The 20,207-nt window shown below is 29.6% G+C and overlaps 1 protein-coding gene across 3 annotated transcripts in view; it reads right to left on the bottom strand.

Annotated features, from left to right (window-relative positions):
* LOC119686161 (filamin-C) overlaps positions 1–17,595 on the bottom strand; it is a 585,474-nt gene extending 567,879 nt beyond the window's left edge. For all 3 annotated transcript variants that reach the window (XM_038100658.1, XM_038100659.1, XM_038100661.1), the window contains exons 1-2: positions 17,522–17,595; positions 16,913–17,433 (exon numbers count right to left, since the gene is read on the bottom strand). In XM_038100658.1, the coding sequence (XP_037956586.1) occupies positions 16,913–17,149 (237 nt within the window). In that variant the 5' untranslated portion in view covers positions 17,150–17,433; positions 17,522–17,595. The remainder of the gene's footprint in view (positions 1–16,912; positions 17,434–17,521) is intronic.
* Positions 17,596–20,207: the final 2,612 nt, after the last annotated feature.

Raw genomic sequence — 20,207 nt, 5'->3', positions numbered from 1 at the left:
CATGTCTCTATAGAGGCTTGCTTATTATTAAGTCAGCTACTACTTAAAAAGTGGAGATTAATGCATTTGGTATCAAATGCTATGATTATCAACACACTTAACTTTATCATACAAAACTTTAAGATTTTAAAAGAAGTGTCTGTTGGAGGATTATCATATGTAAGTGTTCAACATTTAACTTATAAATTTAATTTAATTATATATAATAAATTTAATACCAAATGAAAACGTAATAAAATTACATTAAAATTTATACAAAATATCTTAAACATATGGTATTTAGTGTCTTAAACCATCATTTTATTTATTTACTTTGATAACAACTTTAAGACATATCACATAATTATATACTGAATTCTTGAACCTTAACAGTCTTAACAGTTGCAATAAAAAGTGTGCATAAATTTCTCAATTTGAGTGCCACAGGACGTATGAGTAACGCAATAGAATACCATATTTTGTCCGAAAAATTGAAGTAAGTTTTGAGGAGAAAGAACTGAAGCTTGTCCAGCATTTCAGATACATACAGCATTTGTATTTATTTATGTTTGCACACTTGTGTGAAGAAATGCTTGTAGATGTTTTATAATAAATTGCCACTCCAATTTGGAGATTTATCACAGGATTCCAGTTGGCATATCTCAAAGCAATACCAAACGTGCAGTTGCGTTTGGTAACCTGGAAATGATAATTTTACAGTTGAGCTTGGATTTTTGTTAGATATGTCAAAGCGTTGACAAGTATGGGAAACTAAAATCTGTGCGAATAGTAAGTAAAAGTTTCAAAATTCAAAATATGACGTGCCTATAAAATAAAATTAAAGTGCCATGTCAGTTGTTTGTTCTCACAGACCTACGTATGAATACGTAATAGTGCGGCAAATGAACAAGAAAAGCAAGCTGACAGGTAGACAGGTCGACAGACTGACACTCTGATACTCTGACAAACAGACAGACATGCTGACTGACATACGGATGGAGCTTAAATATTCACATTAACTTGACGCTTCTGTGGTAATTGTTGAATGCATAAAACACTGAACCACAAGATCATATCCAACGAACCGATGGCGATGGCGATGGTGATGGTGATGGCATCTCTTCCCTTCCTCAGTATCGTTAAGTCATAAAAATGTTAAGTTTTTTGTCTTGTGTTTCGTTTAAATGAAGTCAAATATTTGCTACTGAATGCGAACTGAAACAGAAAATGACATTCATCTGCTTTTTGGGTGTGTTCAATTTGAAATATTATTCACATGAGCACATAACATAACAAAGATACTATTTAAAAGATATTCACTCACCGGTGCTGTTTGCTAACTCAAGTTTAAGTAAATTTTGATGAATGCTTTTCGTTGTTATTTTTGTATCTTGCTTTAATTTTCTTACTAAAATTTTATTTATGCTTTTTATTTATTGAAAAACTTTTGTTTTAACTGGAAATATCATTGCACAAAGGAGAACAAGATTTCCGTATTAGGACCGTCAGGGTTAGCGTCATTTTGGCGGTTGTTTTCTAAACAAAAACGAAAATGAATGTACTCATTATAAACTGGGGATATATTTTATTTACTTGCAATTTTTAATGTGTGAAGTTGAGATACTTTTTTTTGAAGATACAATGTTGCAGATGCGGAAATGTGCATCATATCAGTGTTATGATTATTTCAACAATGCAGCGATGTGATTACGCATAAATGACAAATGCAATTTTTCTTTATTTCTCACAATTTATTCTCACATTTTATTTATGAGATTTCAAGATTCGAAAGTACAAGTGTAATTACATTTCATTATATGAGATGTTACTAGCATACAATATTGTTAGTTATTACTTTTTTTCATAGATGGCCAAAGTTCCGCAGATTAACTCATTGCTAATAAGTTGATATTTCAGGAAAGACGCTTTGAAACTATAACTTGTACTTCCAGATATCACTAATGATACAACACTAAATACATTAATTACGATTTGAAATGATAAATATATATATATTTTTATTTAACTAATGTTGAAGATATAAAACTCAAAACATAAGTTCCAGTACTAGTTAGCAAGGTCTTTGGTATTATGATAATAAAAAAACTTAAAACATAGATTGACTATGAAAGTTAAGCAATGGATTAGGTGCATTTGGTTAAGTTGTGTTGTTTAATAAGATTAACAATTTTATTGTCATTTAATTCGAATAATATGGTAAAAACATTAATAATTTTAATATTATGTATTTAAATAATATTATGAATATTGTGCTTGCGATCTTCACTTTAATAAAGAAGGTATATTACCTAGGTACCTTTTTGGAAAATAATTTTTATTAATTGAAAATCAATCTTAATGTAATAAACATTAGCCATTACTATGATTTCCTGACTTCATTATGACTTCATGCTAGTTTTTGCGAAGCTTTAAAATTGATTCAGATTCTTGCCTTTGTTAATGCCTCTGGCTGGTTCTAGTTTGACCTTCTACCTTCTACCTACTACCCACTATTACAAGGTTTTTGTGAATTCAAAACGGCTTTTTGGCTAATTGAGGAGGACTCGTTCTACCTCCACCTCAACTAACTAACTTAAAATTCATTTGATGTAGAACTTTTGTCGTTTATTGACAAAAAACTGACTAAATGTTTTTCAGAGACTTTCCAATCAGGTCAGTTTTTTACCATTAAGAGAGTTTTAGTTCTTTCTTCAGTTGGCCATGACAGTCGTGAGTCGTGCGGTCAAGCGTCGAGTAGCCTCCGAAAGCCAGGCCGTTCAGTTTCTTGCCGTCGCCAATTGGTAGTACCGAGAGCTTCCAAATCGTTGGTCACCTGGTCCTTCCACCGAAGATGAGGACATCCTCTACTGCATTTTCTACCTGTAGGTACCAAATCAAAAACACTTCCAGCTTGAGCACTTTCTTCCATTCACACGTCACGAAAATCTAGCGTAGCTGCTGAATTTTTATATGCTTAACTATGTCAATGTCACGGTATTGCTCATATAGCTCATCATACCAAATAATTCAATACTCGTCGCCAACGTGTAAGGGACCATATAACTTCCAAAGAATTTTTCTCTCGAATGCTTCTAAAGCCTTCTCATTAATGTTGGTAATTGTCCAAGTTTCTGCACCATACAGCAGGATAGGCGTGATAAGAGATTTGTATAGTGAGATTTTTGTTTGTTCAGAGAAGATTTTATTTCTCAATTGTCTACTTAAACCGAAGTCACATCTGTTAGCAAGAGTGGTTCTTTGTTGAATCTCTTGACTATCGTCATTTTTGGTATTTGGGCTGGTTTCCAAATAAACAAAATCTTTCACAGCTTCGAATTTTTAATTGACAACAGTGACGTGAGTTTTTATAAAGGCTAAAATAAATGGTAGTCAAAATTTACAATATCCGGCTATATGACAGCCTCGCTACGTCTGTTTCAAAATTGTATATTCTTTCTAAAAAACAAAGTTTTATTTTTATATCACCTTATATAAACTATATTCATTCTTATGGTACGGTTGAAAAGAGAGTTTACATGCTATGAATTATCCAAAGTAATGACATTATCTGCAAGTTTAGATATATATGCGTGATAAATAAATCAGTTTGGGGTACTTAGCCATGAGCAAAAAGAAAGATATAAATACGTTTATACTGGAACAAGACATTTTGGTTCAGCGCACTATTTAAATTTACCATCAAACAATATAAAGGAATTAGGACTGAAGCACTCATTTGCAAAAAAAGTTAAAAGCTGTAGTCAATTATGATTTATGGACATAAGCTAATACATACTATATATGGACACCTCAAAGTGCAAAGATGACTATTCAAAATTGAATATTACTTGTAGTTCATATCGACGATTATACTTCCTGTTATCACTTAAGAGTTTCTTGTATAAATCCTGCTTATATTTCAAGTTTAGAAAAATTACTTTATTCTTAAAACACTGCATCTGAGCCAGATTGGCATATTTCATCATAATGTATTCTATTCTCTCTAATCCCATATTGTAAAATAGATGTACATAAGTTATATTGACATCGCTTACTCTATATCTGATTAGAATTCCTGATTCTAGATTTGTTTCACAAAGTTAAAAATTATGTTAACTATATTTTCATTGTACGATACATGCAAATATTTTTAGCTAAACTGATGATAATAAGTAGAACACTATGTATTAAAATTTTCTTGTTTGTGAACTCCAATACAGTTTTCCTATTATAAAAACTTTGAAGTGATGTAAGTGAGAATTATAATTTTGCACAAATTAAAAATTTGATATGTATGTTTTTTAATTTATGTATACAAACAAAATCAAAGCAACTAAAAATTTTAGCTACGTATAGATAAACATTAAGAGTATTAATTAATACTAAAGTATATATAATTCAATTTTACATGTTGTATAAAGTATAAATATTTTTACAGGTATATCATGTTATCCATATTAAAAATAAAGATAAAATATATTATTATTCATAAAAAGTTTGAAATACTTTTCCTTGTCTGAAAACGGTATATATATATATATAATAAGACAAGAAATAATTTATTTATATTCGAAGAAAATTATTTCTGAATTTTGATATATATATATTATGAAGCATTATATAGATCACAAGCAGAACATTATACATTAAGATTATAATAACTTTCTCGTAATATTTAAAACGAAGTCCAAATAGATTTAATACTCTTGAAACAAGTTTTATTAATTTCTGTATTTTGCGTAACTGTCAATCTAGATTTACCCTCGATCTGTCAAATTTTGTTGCTCAATCGAACATTTTTAGAGTAATCTAGCATTTCTAAAGTGGTGTTGGTAGACATTTACATTTTTGATAAATATATATATCAAAACAAATCACAGTTTATCTGTCAACACATATAAAACAGCTGTTAATTTCATGGTAATCTTGCTGCTCTGGCAAAATATTGAAAGCAGGGCTTCTCAAACCAGATGCGATCGCGGGTCAATACAAATCACTATATAGATTAGGGGCCGCAGATACATAAATACATATGTTTATAGTTGTTTTCGACACACATAAAAATACGGTTGTAATGTTAAATTTAGTTTTATAAATTTATCAATTTAAATTCATTTATGTGATATGCCATAAAAATAAAATAATGTAGTTTTACTAGTACACCATAAGAAAAATTTGCGTAATTGTAATAGATTCAAAATATGTCGGTTGATTTGAAAATATGCCTTGATTTGAACAGCGCTGATCTAGAGTATTATGAATTAATTTCGGGTGTTATATATATTGACTGAGATTTACCAATCGAAAATAAAATTGCACTAAAAGTGCATTAAATGTGAATCTCAATTGAAAAAATTACCCCAGATTTACCAAACGAAAACATCATAAGATAATTTAATAAATGGTTTTAAGCACAAGGCCCAGTTTGTTGGGAATCTGAGTAAAATGGTAGCTATGTCAGACTTGGACCCAGTATTCTTCGAAGCAAGTAGATGAAGTGATCATCAGAATAATAGCTACTGCCAGTAGTTTGAAGGTGATCTTGAAGATTTTTTTGTATTTACATCTTGAAGAGTATATCATATATGAAATTAATCGAGATTGCTAAGATTGTGTTGGCTATAATTAGCAAATAAAACAAACTGAAGAAACAAATAAATTATATAAATTTTGTTTGAATACTGGGTATAAGTGAAATTTTTTGTAAAAAGTTATTTATAAATTCATAACTTAATTTTGGCATTAATGTAAATTAATTTAGATAACCTCAAGCGACCTACGTAAACACAAAAATAGATAAATTTTTAACGTTTGTAAAAATTCAAACGAGTCAACTATAGAAATAGTTTTGAACATTGAATCATTTGAAGCAGCTTGAAAACTTAATAAAATTTAATTACAATTCAAAGTTTGTTGGCCTCGTCTCAGAAAATATGTTCTGACACTCGATTACATATGATGACACCCACATGCTCCCAGCACTTCGTCAGCCAACCAGTCAGCCGGAGCAAGTGTTCGAACGATTTGTAACGCAATAAATTCCAATGAAACTCTCGCAAGCGAATGAAGTCATACCGACATTTTTAAAAAATTCGTCAAATTTCTTAACTCGGAAAATTCAGAAATATTTTATATGGAAAACATCTGCGTGTTTCGCAGAAACTTTTGGTGATGAAATATGTCACGCCACACACTGCGATTAACTTCATTCGGAGTTAACCAAGTGTAAAAAATTGCCAAAACTGCATGCAAAAAAGTGCTAAACTAACTTAATTCGTTACACAATTTCACGTGAAATTTTATGAATTTCGTTACGAAAGTAAGCTAATTGATTTAATTTGCTTATATACTCCCATTAATTAATTATTCACATATAATATTTATATACATATATCACATTCCAAAAAGATATTTTATTAATTTTCTTAAGAAAATAATTTCGATTTATTTTTCTTAAAATTTTAAGCGTCGTTAAATTTGAATCCAACCAGATACGTTTTATCATTTGCTTAATAGTGCCCTGCTAGTCTTAATTATAATTATTAAAAATTAAGTAATTTATTTTTCAAGAAATAGTTTACTTCAAATTATAATGTATCTAATACGAACCATGTTCTATCTGAAATTCATAGTAAAAAAATAAGAATTATAAAATGATCCTGTGACACACAGAGATTGGTATCTGTGTCTTATGTGTAAGATGACATTTCAAATTAACATCTCTGCGGTTAATTGTATTCTTCTTATTTTGCACTACAGTCAAGTGTGAACCTTGGCCTCCTTCTTTTTTCAAGAAGTTTGCGTAGCGGGTGTTTTTTTCCGATACGCGACTGCTGACCTTGCGATCAATCCCCAACCTGGAGGACCAGATCCACTACAAATCTGGGGATAAAATTGGTGTTTGGCAGCTAGAGAGTTTCCCCTCTGCTAGGTATTTCCAGGTTAATTGGATATTCTCAGAAAAAATATAGAAGGTGTGGAGAAATCGTTACCACTGGTGATGTTTAGCTTATGTGTACTCATTGCAGCTATAGAGTTCAAATTCTTCTTCTGATTACAGCACAGATTTTGTGCACTTTTTCATCAAATATGTGTTTTCATATGGTTCTGTTGACTTACCATAGTTATTTTCTATAGACTAGAACTATATTGATTCTATTGATTGAAATAAAAGACTGCATAACAAATCTGCATAGGTCGAAGAGTATAGATAGACCATATCACTTGCAGAATAATAAAACTTTGAGATGTGTGATGCCGAGAATATCAAATGAGAGACCAATTCATAATCCCACTAAACAATTTATCAGTTCATATAGTAATATATGCTGCCGTAGTCCCAGAAAAGAGAAAAATGAAATTGAAATTTGTAATATACTACTTTAAAATACTACTATTTCGATTAATAGTAGGATTAAGTTATAAAAAAAAACTAATAATATTAGAATTTCACCAGAGTCATTAATTTTGTACAATTGCTGATAATGCAATGGATTGAATACATTCATTTACCATATATATGTTTCAGCTCTATACGAATTCGGATTATAGATTATTTAAAATATTTACACAATATCTTACTATATTAATTGTAATTTCTATAACCTTTAACAGTTTCTTGAAAATATATAAAAGAGTTAAGAGCAGTTAAGAGCAAATATAACATGGATTACATTAGTTGCACTACACAAAAAAGGAATTTTCTAGTCGAGGAAAGGCAATTGAGAAGAAGAAACTGATGGAGCCTAAAATTTAGTAAGATGAGTTAAATTTAAAAGAATAAATACTATTAGATAAATTTATAGATTTACTTTTACCAACTCGTCTTAGTCAGGGAAAAACATATATATTTTCTCTGAAAGCAAATCAGCACTCTTAGTACTCCGCTCACCTCGAGTGTCTTCAGAAATAGTGTGGGAATGTCTTCAACTTCTCAAAGATCAGATCTTGCTGAAAGGAACAGGGTTCACTTAATATAAATTGTAGGACACAGCGGATTTGAGAGAAACGTGAAAGCCGATGAGCTAGCCACAAAAGAGGCGATCTCATATTATATTGGACCAAAACCAAGCAAAAAGACAAGCAAAAAAATGCATGTGAAATCGATCAAAAGCCAGAACTAGGAAGCTACTAGTGCTGAACAGAAAAGGCATCCGACTTCTCACAGGGTTTATCACTTGACATTGCGGAGTCAAAAAATATCTATTGAATATATAACAAGTGTCGATGTAGACTTTATTACGAAGAAGAGGTAACAGCAGAACATATTTTGTATCAGTCTGATAGTCTTGCCAGACATAGACTTCGGTTTTTATCAACTGTCAATCCACTTATTATGGAAATAGGCAACATCGCTCCAAGGTACATATTGGCATTTTTAACTGTTACGTGCCTATGGAACTAAGATGGGTTTGTCACAATGATCCTTTGATATAGTTACCAATCCTTTCAAAATCTATCTATCACTTTGTCGTCTTGAAGTTTGTGTCATAGATATTTATCTATTAGATAAATCTTTTAAAAATAGCACAAAAGTAAAAACAGATTCTACTATAATAGAAGAGTTTAATACTAGGAGGAAATTTTATTTACATGTTTAAAGATGTAGTATACATATGTACTACATATAGGTAATATATAAACTTATTAAATATATTGTTAGTATATACATTTTGTATATATGGGTAGTATATATAGTTAGTATATATACTTAATATATATAGTTAATATATATTGTATATTACTTCATTGGATTTTATGGCACTGCATGAAAACTAGTTTTTAAGACTTGTTTATCCTTAAAATCACTCAAATAAACATTATGTTCGAAGTTTCTTAATAGATTTGTATTATAAAACTAAAAGTATATACATGGCTTCCATATACAATAAAACTTATATATACCTTATAAAATATATTAAATGATTCTGTTTATAAGTTTTGTTGTTATTCAAATCTTTCGCCATTTACTTCAAAATACCTAATAAATTTCTCCAATTTTTTTTATTTGGTATATTTATTCTATTTTTATTATATATATATATCAAATAAAAAACTGTTACTTTTATTTTCTATTCCAATAAAATTACAAGTTTGGTCAATTGGCCAGTAACCTTTGCGAAATGTTACGTATTCGGTTTCGCTTTTAGACAAACTCTGTTTTTTTTTATTTGTTTTTTTTTTGGGAATAACGTTTCACTTAAAATAAAATTGTTAAAAAACTCAATTTTTTCTATATCCAGTTTCATTAAAATTCAGCTTGATTTTCACTAATTAGCGGAGATATATTTGCGACTTTGCGATTGCAATGGCAGCTTCGTCGTTTTCCCACACCACGTGCTCTGTGCTCCGTGCTCCGTACTCTGTGCACTGCGAGCCGATTTGCCTAAACTAGTTCAGCACAAAAACGGAAAGTCGGTATGGGAAAAGGTTACCGAGTGGGCAGCAAACGGCCACTAACCCATACCAGCACATTACACAAAACTACCAACTGTCTTCCTAGCTACACCACAACACCACACCACACCAACTCGGCATCTCGGCATTATGGTAACATGGTGCCGCAGCACCGACGATTGCTACTTGAAACTCGATTCTGATGCACTGCGCTCACACGTTGGGCCCAGTTTCATTCATTGATTTGCGCAAATGCTCGGTGTGGTGTTGGTGTTGGTGTTGGTGTTGGCACTACTGTTGGTGGTGGATGGGCTAAGAGAAACAAGAAACAAGTTTATAAACTTGACTAACTGAAACTATGAAGTTGACCAAATGGTGCTTGTTTGGTGCGTTGGCCTCAATTAAAATTCATTTCACTCTCATTTGACTAAAATAGACAAACGCGTCTATCGTTGTTAGTCGTCGTTATTGTCTATTAACAATTTCAGTTATTATTTTATACTATTAGTAACCAAATGATATTAAAAAATGACAACAACAATAGTAGCGACAACTTGCGACATTTAAGTAATTCCAACGATTCTTGTTTTTATTAAAAAATCGTGAAGCTTGACATTTCCTTAAACCGAAAATTGAATAAAAATAAATTTCGATTTTTTTTGTTTGTTTTTTTGTGAATTTATCTATGCGAGCACACAATTTCATTTACATAATTTTGCACTATAAATTTAATAATAGTTAATATTAATAATAGTTTTTAAATCGAATGTTTTTGTTAAACAAACAAAGTATCGCATTTGGCGTTTGTCTCTGAAGTCTGAAGTCACATTAGCGTTTTAAGCGCCTTACGTCATTGTGGCGTTTTTGTCGTTTTTGTCGTTTTTGTCGTTTTTGTTCATAAAAAAATTATTTATGAACTTGAAAAAGATACAAAACATTTTTATTTTACAAATTCAAGATTGTTTTTAGAGAAACTTTTTTTTCGCTGTATTTTTTGTAAGTTTTTGTCTGACTTTTGTATTTTCGTCTGTGCAATTTTTGTAATTAAATTCTGCTAACCTTGGCATTCGGTTGACCAAATTAGTTGAGCTTTGTGAATGCGTGTTTTCATTTGAAATATACATAGGTATATATGTATATATATACATATGTACTATTTACCTAATTTTTTTAAATTAATAATTAGAAAAAGTGCACATTTATCATACCAAACCACAATATTTTATCTTAGCAACAACAGAAAAAAATTGAAGAGACAAAGATGTGGATTTCAACCACATAAGGATAGGAATAATTTATTTAAATTGATGTTACTTCGATTAGATAAGGCATAGAATACTGATTATGATATATTTAATCCACCAAAATGGATATGCTTCTTCCCATATGAAAAGATCCTTTCTTAAGCCAATGCCTTTATAATTTTCTTGAGACAAAGAAGTTTTAAAAATAAGTTTTTAATGTAGAAAATATAAATGTGAAGACCACATTCCCCTTGGATAACGAGAAGATAATACTATTTAATATGATACTATTATATTAAAAAAATTATATTAAAAAATTGAAGACACTAAGATGTGGACTTAAACCACATAAGGATAGGAATAATTTATTTTAATTGATCTTTATTTTATTAGATAAGCCATAGAATAATGGTTGCAATATATTTAATCCACCAAAAGGGATATGCTTCTTCCCATATGAAAAGATCCTTTCTTAAGCCAATGCCTTTATACTTTCCTTGAGACAAAAAAGTGTTAAAAATCAGTTTTATATATAAGAAATATAAATGTGAAGAACGCATTTCCCTTGGAGATAACGAGAAAATAATACTATTTAATATGATACTATTATATTAAAAAAATTATATTAAAAAATTGTAGAGACAAATATGTGGATTTAAACTACATAAGGATAGCAATAACTTTCAACTTTTTACGTATCTAGTCCTAAAACACTGATTGTAATATATATTATATATAATACATAAAGATAGACATGCTTTTTCTATATGAAGAGATGCTTACTTAAGTCAATTCCTTTATACTTTCCTTAAGACAAAAGAGTATGAAAATCAGTTTGTCAGACTTGAACCCACTAAAATCAACTCTTTGGAATGAATGGAGAAGATTTCCAAAGCATTGAGGAAACTTCATTTAAGTAATCAGGGGAGAGAGATGTGAACATATAGGCTTAATACAACTTAATACAAAATCAGTTTATAATATAAAAAATAAAAATGTAATGAATGCATTCCACTTGGATAACGAAAAAATAATACTATTTAATATGATACTATATAATACTATTATATAAAAAAAAATTAATTAAAACGGATATTAGTAAGAAAACTTACTATTTCAAAAATTTTTCAATTTTATCCAACTTAGTTCTTGAGCTATATGGCAATATGGTTACAGCTATTTTGGATATAGCTAAATATTTATTATCAGTGATCTTTTAGAAACCACTTTTTAGTTATTTTGTTTTTAATTTTTTGGGTTATGTTGAAAGTATTTTAAGGTCGGTTGTTACTATTTGTATATTAGATATATAATCTAATATATCCTAATGAATATCCTTATACTCATAATATATATCTTAATATATAATATCGCATAATATAATATAATATCAGGCAGACGGCTAAAATGCCATAGCTGTAAGCTTTATATATATAATATAATAAAAAATTGTATAATATCACAATATATCTTGATGAAGGCATTTCTATATGAAATATGTATAGATATATACAATATATAACGATCGAAATAAAAGCTAAAATTCCTTAAAAATCAAAACCGACTTTAACTTGTTAGTTAGTTTAATAAATTTATTAGCTTTATTGTTCATATATATAATGTTTAGACTGAAAGTAACCAAAATAGCTATAAGAACAACCAAAGAATTTACCTGATTTAAAAACTAATTTATTTAGTTTGATTTAAAAGTTTTTGAATTTAAAAATGTTCTTTCTATTATCATCTGCTTTTCCATTTAAATTAGAATTCTTGTCATAAGACAATAAAAATTTTTATATATCATTTCATTAAGAAATAAAGATCTTTTTTGTTTAGTTATATGCTATACTTTTAATGAGATATTCTATTAAACATATGTGCACAGATGAAAGGATCCGATTTTCCGCGCACACCGATTTGACGATGAATTTTATTAGAGAGCTTCCAAGACAATGGTCTTTGTGATTGAATATTTTTACAGTGATATCATCAACAAGAATTAGATGTGTAATGTGACTTCTATTTATTTATAGTTATTCCTAGTATAATCAATGTTAAAATTACATATACTGGTTGCCACTAGATAATGTGTATAGTTTCTGTAAGTGTAACCAATAAAGAAAGGTAACAACTATAAACGTGAATATCTCCAGAAAAAAGAGAAGAACTCTTAATAATTAATTGACTATACTAAAATTCGTTGTCAAACCAGTTTGCGAAATCGGAACAGAGTCGCAGAGGCTATTTCCCCGAAAAAAAGAGATATTGTTAACATAAGTTACTAAAATAGTAAATAGTACTAAAATCGGATATTAAATTTGCTTATTAAATTGACTTTTATTGTTGATATACTTTTCACACAATTTGTTATGTTACAAAAAAAATAAATAGTTTCCAATAACACATTTGCAATTGACTGTTTACTATCACGCATTGTATTTTTAAATCAATATTATATATAAACAAATAAACGTGCACAATACAACATCGATGTTGTAGCAAATTTGTTGTTTTTGTTTTTACATAGCGTTTACACTTGCAACATTGCTTTGTACTACCTTATGCTTTTCATCTCAATCAACATTTGTACATCAATATAACATATATGTTAAATATAGAACGGAATATAATAAAAATATATTTAACAATATGCAAAAAAGTAAACAAAACTTTCGTTGGGATTGAAAATGATTGGAAAACAAACTCAGTCTTCTGATTAATCTATATCTCTCTTTCATCCAAATACTAAAATGGGATGTTTACCCGCGGGCGCCTTTACTGTCTACGGGTTGAAGGAGTTTTGGGTCTTAGGATACAGTGTATAAAATGGATCCTACATGTATAGATTCAAAGATTGCACTGAGGATTTCGTTACTGTCTATTTATCGACAAAAAATAAACATCGTCAAAAGAAATCAATATATTACTCTTACGTCTAAGGCAATCTTCTTATAAGAAGTCAAGGTTCACACATGACATCCACTTATCACTATTTAGCTGAAAAAAGTTAAGGTAAGTGCGATTGCTATTTGACTTTTAATGAAAATGGGACCCTTTCTCATATGCTTGATAGGGTTTGCATTTAATTAATTTGCGATCCTAATTGCGAATACTTCAGCTAAAAAAAACGTAGTTTCATTAAGTAGTCGAAGGGTGCAATTTATGTTTTTAAATAGTGATAATACTTTTCAATCTACAGCGCAGTCAATTTCGGACAATAGATTAAAATCAAACTGTTATAATTTGTTTGAAAGTTCTTTTATTTTTAATTACTTCTTGAAGATATTCTTATCTTAATCAATTTAATCTAAAACGTCATTAAGCAATGAAGCTTTAATTAATAATTTGCAGTATTTATGTGATTAAATACTCGTATATGGAATTTAATAGACGTTTTTTGAAATCTAGTTGGAACTGAATTATAATCCCTCCAATATAACACACGAAAGACACGGGTCAATTAAAATTATTGGTTGTCACTTCACAGTTATTACATTTACATTTTCATAACTCCGGACTCTTGCATTTTCCTTAGTCAAATTTAATGATAATAGCAAATTCATAAAAAAAGTAATAAAAGTGCCGCCCTTAACAATGACAACCCGCCTACTTCTCAATTGTAATATTATGACATATTAATATATATTTTATTGAACTCACTAATTAGAAAAATATTATTTTTATGTGACAAAAAATTGTCATATACATAGCCTAGAATAAATTGAGATACTCCATTCGCGTTTGGAATGCAGAATGAGAGTAAAAGTGAACTCGTTCCATGGAAAAAAACGTTCACCGTACGGACAAATCGTGTGGGTTATGGAAAATATTAATTTTTATAAAGCAGTTAATGACTTTATTGCCAATTTTCGAACTTCCACATTAGAATACTGATGAAATACTATTGATGAAAAATGAGATACTAAAGTGAGATACAGAAAACATATTAAGAAATCAACCAGTCCAGCCAAACTGCCAGTAAACATTGCCGTATATGGAATCTTGTTCTGAACGTTTATGCAAAGTTTTCGTACTTGCAAGTCGAGAATTCGTAATGCTTTTTGCGTGCTTATGTGGGCCTGCACTGAAGGCCCCCCCCGCCACGGCATTGTAAGCTGTAAGCAGTGTAACACATTTCTATTTTTGTTGCCGAAAGTAAATAAAGCGTGAATCATATACCAGCACGCATTCGGAAGTGCTGAGGAAGTAACTTTTAGTCACCGGATATGAGTGCTTCCCATTGCTAAGTAAGCAAATGATTATAAGTTTATTTACTAAAACGACAATTCTATTGAAAAAGAAACATTTGAGTAGGAATGTATCAGATAAAAATATTATTTAATAAATTATCAGTCTTTAGTGTTTAAAAAAGAATGAGATATATTATCTTTACTATTTAGAAATAAGTTTCATTGCCATAGTTGACATTTAACTAAAACATTTGTTTTATTTTCTACATTTATTTAAAGCTTTTTAAAATAATTTTTTTATAAAATATTTTTGATGGAATAAGTAACTTATTGATTTTATTGCATATACAATGTATAATATATAAAAATTTTTATATATATGCAAACGAAATGTTCAAATCTAGCATTGACTTGCTGTAGTTAGCGGTATATTTTTCTTATTTTTATTCTTATTCACCGAGTAACGAGTTGAGTTGAGCAGCAAAGGAGAACAAAACAAAAATGTGAACGCAAAAATTATGTACCAAAAGAAAAACTTGCAACAACAGCTATGATGTCTTGTGCGAATACGTGAACTAACTGTTTCAAATGAAATATTGATCATATAAACTATTTATTGAAAGAGTTGCTTCATCAAGGTAGGATTGTGACTTTCCAATTTCTTATAATGTGATTTTTTTAAATTCGTTATGGAAGTGATAATGAATCGGGCAGATAACATCACAATATTCTTCAAATCTCTTCAACTACTTGCTTACGCTGATGATATCGACATCATTGAGCGTAGCAAGCGTGATACTGCAATAGCATTTACCGCTATCGGAAAAAAATCTGCGAAAATCGATTTAAGAGTGAATAAGATGAATGAAAGCAAAATGAAGTATATGTCGGCTATTGGTAGAAATATGCGTCGCTGGGACGCCGAGCTTGAGGCTGAAAACGATATTCAGGATTTCATCTACATTCTTACCGCAATAACGAACAGCAACGATATCAGACTAGAGATCAGACAAAGAATTACCAATGTTAGTAGGTGCTATTATGGGTTTAGTAGGCAATTGGAATGCAGAGCTACCTCTCTCTTGACAAACAAAACTTACGCTCTATAAGTCGCTCAATCTAGACGTACTTCTTCTGTGGACGCTATCATAGAATGATAAACTAGCACTAGCAGTTTTCGAGAGAAAAGTTTGATATAATTCAGCGAATTAACATCTATCGGCTTTTCTGGCTTGGTGATGTCGTGAGTAAGGATAAAGAAATGCAAAAAAGCGAATGGCGAAAAAAGTGTTTGAAGCGGTAGCTGAAGGAAGAAGACAGACTGGAGACTGGAGAAAAAGTGCATGCAGCAGAGGTGCTTGCAGAAATATGTTGTGTCAGGTCGAAGCCCGGTAACGGAATGTTGTGAATATTTAATTAACGAGTGTAGATTGACACGGAAGACAATTGACATATTTTCAATGTCTTCTTTTATTATTTTAAATTATATTATTAAATGCTCTAGAAGCTTTGTTTTTTTAATTAATTTCTTTGTATGCTAGATTCACAGTTAATGATTTTGTTATTGTATTACATACTTTCTTATTTTTTGTTTGTATGTTATATTCAAAAATTTTGAAATTTTTATATGTAATATTAATAATCAAAAATTTTTCCTGACGTGGTTTTTATATATGAAATACAGGGCCTTTAAAATTTTGCAAAGCAAATACTCTAAGCTTTGTTCCACTGTGATAAATATTTGTTTGCATTTTTAAGTTGAAGAATTATTAATGTGAATACTTATATATAAAAATATAAATGAAACTTGTTTAGAAATTAAAAATAGCATTTCTGTATCACCAAAACGATAAATACACAAAAAATTCATAAACATTTTTTAAAGTTATATGAAAGCAGATTAAATTGAACATTGCATCACAATTTAGTCATCCATAAAACTAAAATTAATAATCGTTTCTCTCGTGAACCGCATAGTGTAAATTATTTTGTTAAAATCGCGTCGCTTTGAATTGTGCTTATAATAATAAAATGAATTATATATTTTATATATGTATATGTTTATTTGAATATAAAATTATATGCTTGGAATTATATGCTTACCTGCATGCCAGTTTCTCGCAAATGCTCATTCACCCAATTGCGAAAAGTGTTCGCTTGGATTTCAACCCATAAGTCCTCGTTGCCGCGTATGTTCATGCCCTTGGCGGCCGTACCTTCTGGGCTACGTGCCACCAGACCTGCATGTGTGATCTTTTGCGTTTCAGTTGTACCATCGGCATTATGCTTCAGCAACCCAGCATGGGTGACCTTGGCGCCCTTGATGTCTTTAACATCCATTTTAATGTTGATCTTGCCTGCCCCCAGAGACAATGTGAAAAGGGGCAATGTTTGGATTTTTGCACTTTATAAATTTGTTTGTTTTAAATAATTTTTTTTTTTGCTCTGTGCTTGCTTGTTTAAGATTTCTAAACTTTTTTGTGCTTTCTTAGCTCTTCACACACATTTTGCCTTACTTTTCATGTTTTCACTTTTCCAAACTCTTTTAAATTTTTTATTTAATTTCACATTTAACACGAACTACTTTACTTGAACAAGTTTAATGCTGCCTTATTGTTGAAAATCTGTTACAATAAAAAAAAATGTTAACACACTTTTCATTTAATTCATTTAAAAAAGAAATAATATTTTTTAATAATTTTTATTTTTTACTTTTTATTTTTTTTTTTAATGGTTTTAATTATGTTTCGCTTTTTAATTGCTTCGTGTTTACACTGCAAGCGCTGAACTCAAACTAAATCGGGTTTTGGGTTTGCAATTATGGCTCGAACGCAAATTCTGCCTACATGAAAACAAAAATGTGCACAAAAAATCATTAAAAAAATTATTGGCTTAAAACCACTTCAAAACGACAACAAACCGCGAAACGATGACGTCAGAATTTTATACAAAAACAAAATAGTAAAAAAATATTAACATTCTTACCCAACAAGTTTACTTTTTATCAAAGAGTACGAGTCTAACAAGCAAAAACAAAAACAAAAACAAAAACAAAACCAAAAATAAAAACAAAGAGCAATTTTATTTACCTGGAAAGGAATTTCAAAGAAATGGTAATTCGCCGCATAACAATTCACACACAAAAAAAGCAAAACTGTGGGCTGAAGTGGTTAAGCGTCTACGTTGTCTTGGCTTGCTTTGCTGCGTTTTGTTGTTGTTGTTTATTTTTTATGGATTTTATTTTTGATTTTACAGCTGAAAGCAATCAAAATCAGTTAAGGCGAATATGGCCGCAACAATTATGAAGGCGTAAATATTTAATAATTTTAGCTTTGCGGAGTTTATGGTAAGATCGGCTTAGGGCCTACCATAAACGGAACTGTCATTTGGCATATTTAAGAAGAAGAAGCAGAAGAAGGAATATTTTGTAAATGATATACAAACTGTATTAAAATGTGATGTAAGTTTATGTTGAAGTTTTTATATTCAGTGAATATTAAAATTTTATTATTTTATTAATGACCAGAAAATACCATAATGTGAAGACTTGTGGTCTGTTATCAATAGAATGTCTTCAATATAAAATATATGTTTATAAAACTTTCAAAAAATAAATGAAACATTCAATTAAATATTGAAGAAGTCTTTGAAAAAGCATTGGAATTATATGTATTATAGGATTATTAATTTCTTGGCATTGAATTGAGTATTTGGCTAACAGTATTGTTATCCATAGTACCATAAGCTTAATTTAAGGTTTGCCGAGTTACAATATTAATCGTTAAACAACCGCTGAACGTGTTTAAATTGTGTTCAGTGTTTAGAGTGAATTTGTTCAGTGATAAAACTTAGTTTTTTTTTGGTGATTATATCAACAATCAAAATTGTTACTTCTGGCAGCTGTGGTTGGAAAAATATTCTAGTGACTATGGTACACTTTGAAATGAGTGATTTAAGGAATTAGTAGTTAAAAAATGTTTTATCTCCTTTAAAATGTTTAATATTACTTTGCGATAATTATTTAATTTAAGACAGTATTCACACAAATTATTATTATAATATTTTTAAATAAAGTCTAGTAGAAAATCATCTTTTACTACATTTATTTGCAATGATTTATACCTATATACGCACCAGAGGTGGGCAATTAATTTGAGGTGTGAAAACTGTTACTGTTGGCTTAGGAACTGTAATGAGGGAGGTGTCTTGATAGTTCAGGGTGGCAATTTAGAATTAAGTCCAAAAAAAAAATTGATGCAGACTTGAAGAATTAAACTAAACAACAATAAATCATTCTATGTAAACTTCATCTACCAAAAAATGAATTTTTACCCAATAATGCTAGAAGGAGGTACAATCCCATATGCAAATACTGCAAAACATCTTTGCATAACTCTTTATGCTCAAGATGTTCTTGATGCTCAAGATGCTCTCGATGTTGTTGACAAAGCTTAACAGACGAAGATCAAAACTCTCCGTTTATGATAAAATTATAATTTATAAACAAATTCTATAATATGATCTTATGGAGCACAAATTTTGAACTATGCCACCCAATGTAATATCAACAAAATCCAAAGGCTTAAAACTATAAATCTCCGATACGGTACGTTCATAATATAAATACTCACTGAGACTTTGACATCTCAATAGTTGCTGAGAAAATTTGAGGACATGTAGTTGTACTTACATTGAATTATATTGAATTCATTATATTTATATTTTTTAATGTTAAATTTCACTGTTAGAATAACATATACGCACAAGAAAGAATAATATAAAAGCATGCAATAAATAATAGCTGTACAAAGAGCCGTATTTAGAGTTATTGAAATTTAATAATTAATTAATTAATTTAATTATTCTACAGCTGGTTTATGATGAACTTGTTAATGAACTTGTACAGCAAATTGACAAAACTTCAAAGTGCAAACATACAAGTCAAGTACGGCTTTAGGTCAGTCAGTTGACTAATGAACGCTGACTCTGAGCTTCAAAGTTGGCTGAGCACGAGTTCAATCCTTGACACTTGCAGTTTGAAAAAAATTATTTTCAAATAATTTTATACAATACATAATTAAAACACCAATCATGATAGGTATTTGGCTATACTCGAAACAATTGTATGGTCAGCCAAAAATTCAAATAATTAAAATAATATAAAAAGAAATTTTTTTGTTGTAGTTCACTACTTTTGGAAGCCTCTCTACCAAATGTACTAATATGTTATCTATTAAGTAAAATAATCACTTCCGTCATAACTGACGTTAAATAACAACTTATATTAAAAATATAAATAACTAAATAAAATATAATTGTAATATTTCTTCTATATTTCCCGTTTTCATTAATAAATAAATTATTATTTAATTTCACAACGACTACTACAACTACTACA

The sequence above is a fragment of the Teleopsis dalmanni genome, chromosome 2, assembly GCF_002237135.1.
Source record: "Teleopsis dalmanni isolate 2A chromosome 2, ASM223713v2, whole genome shotgun sequence".
In the NCBI taxonomy this organism is placed as follows: domain Eukaryota; kingdom Metazoa; phylum Arthropoda; class Insecta; order Diptera; family Diopsidae; genus Teleopsis; species Teleopsis dalmanni.
This window is presented reverse-complemented; position numbering and strand designations above follow the sequence as displayed.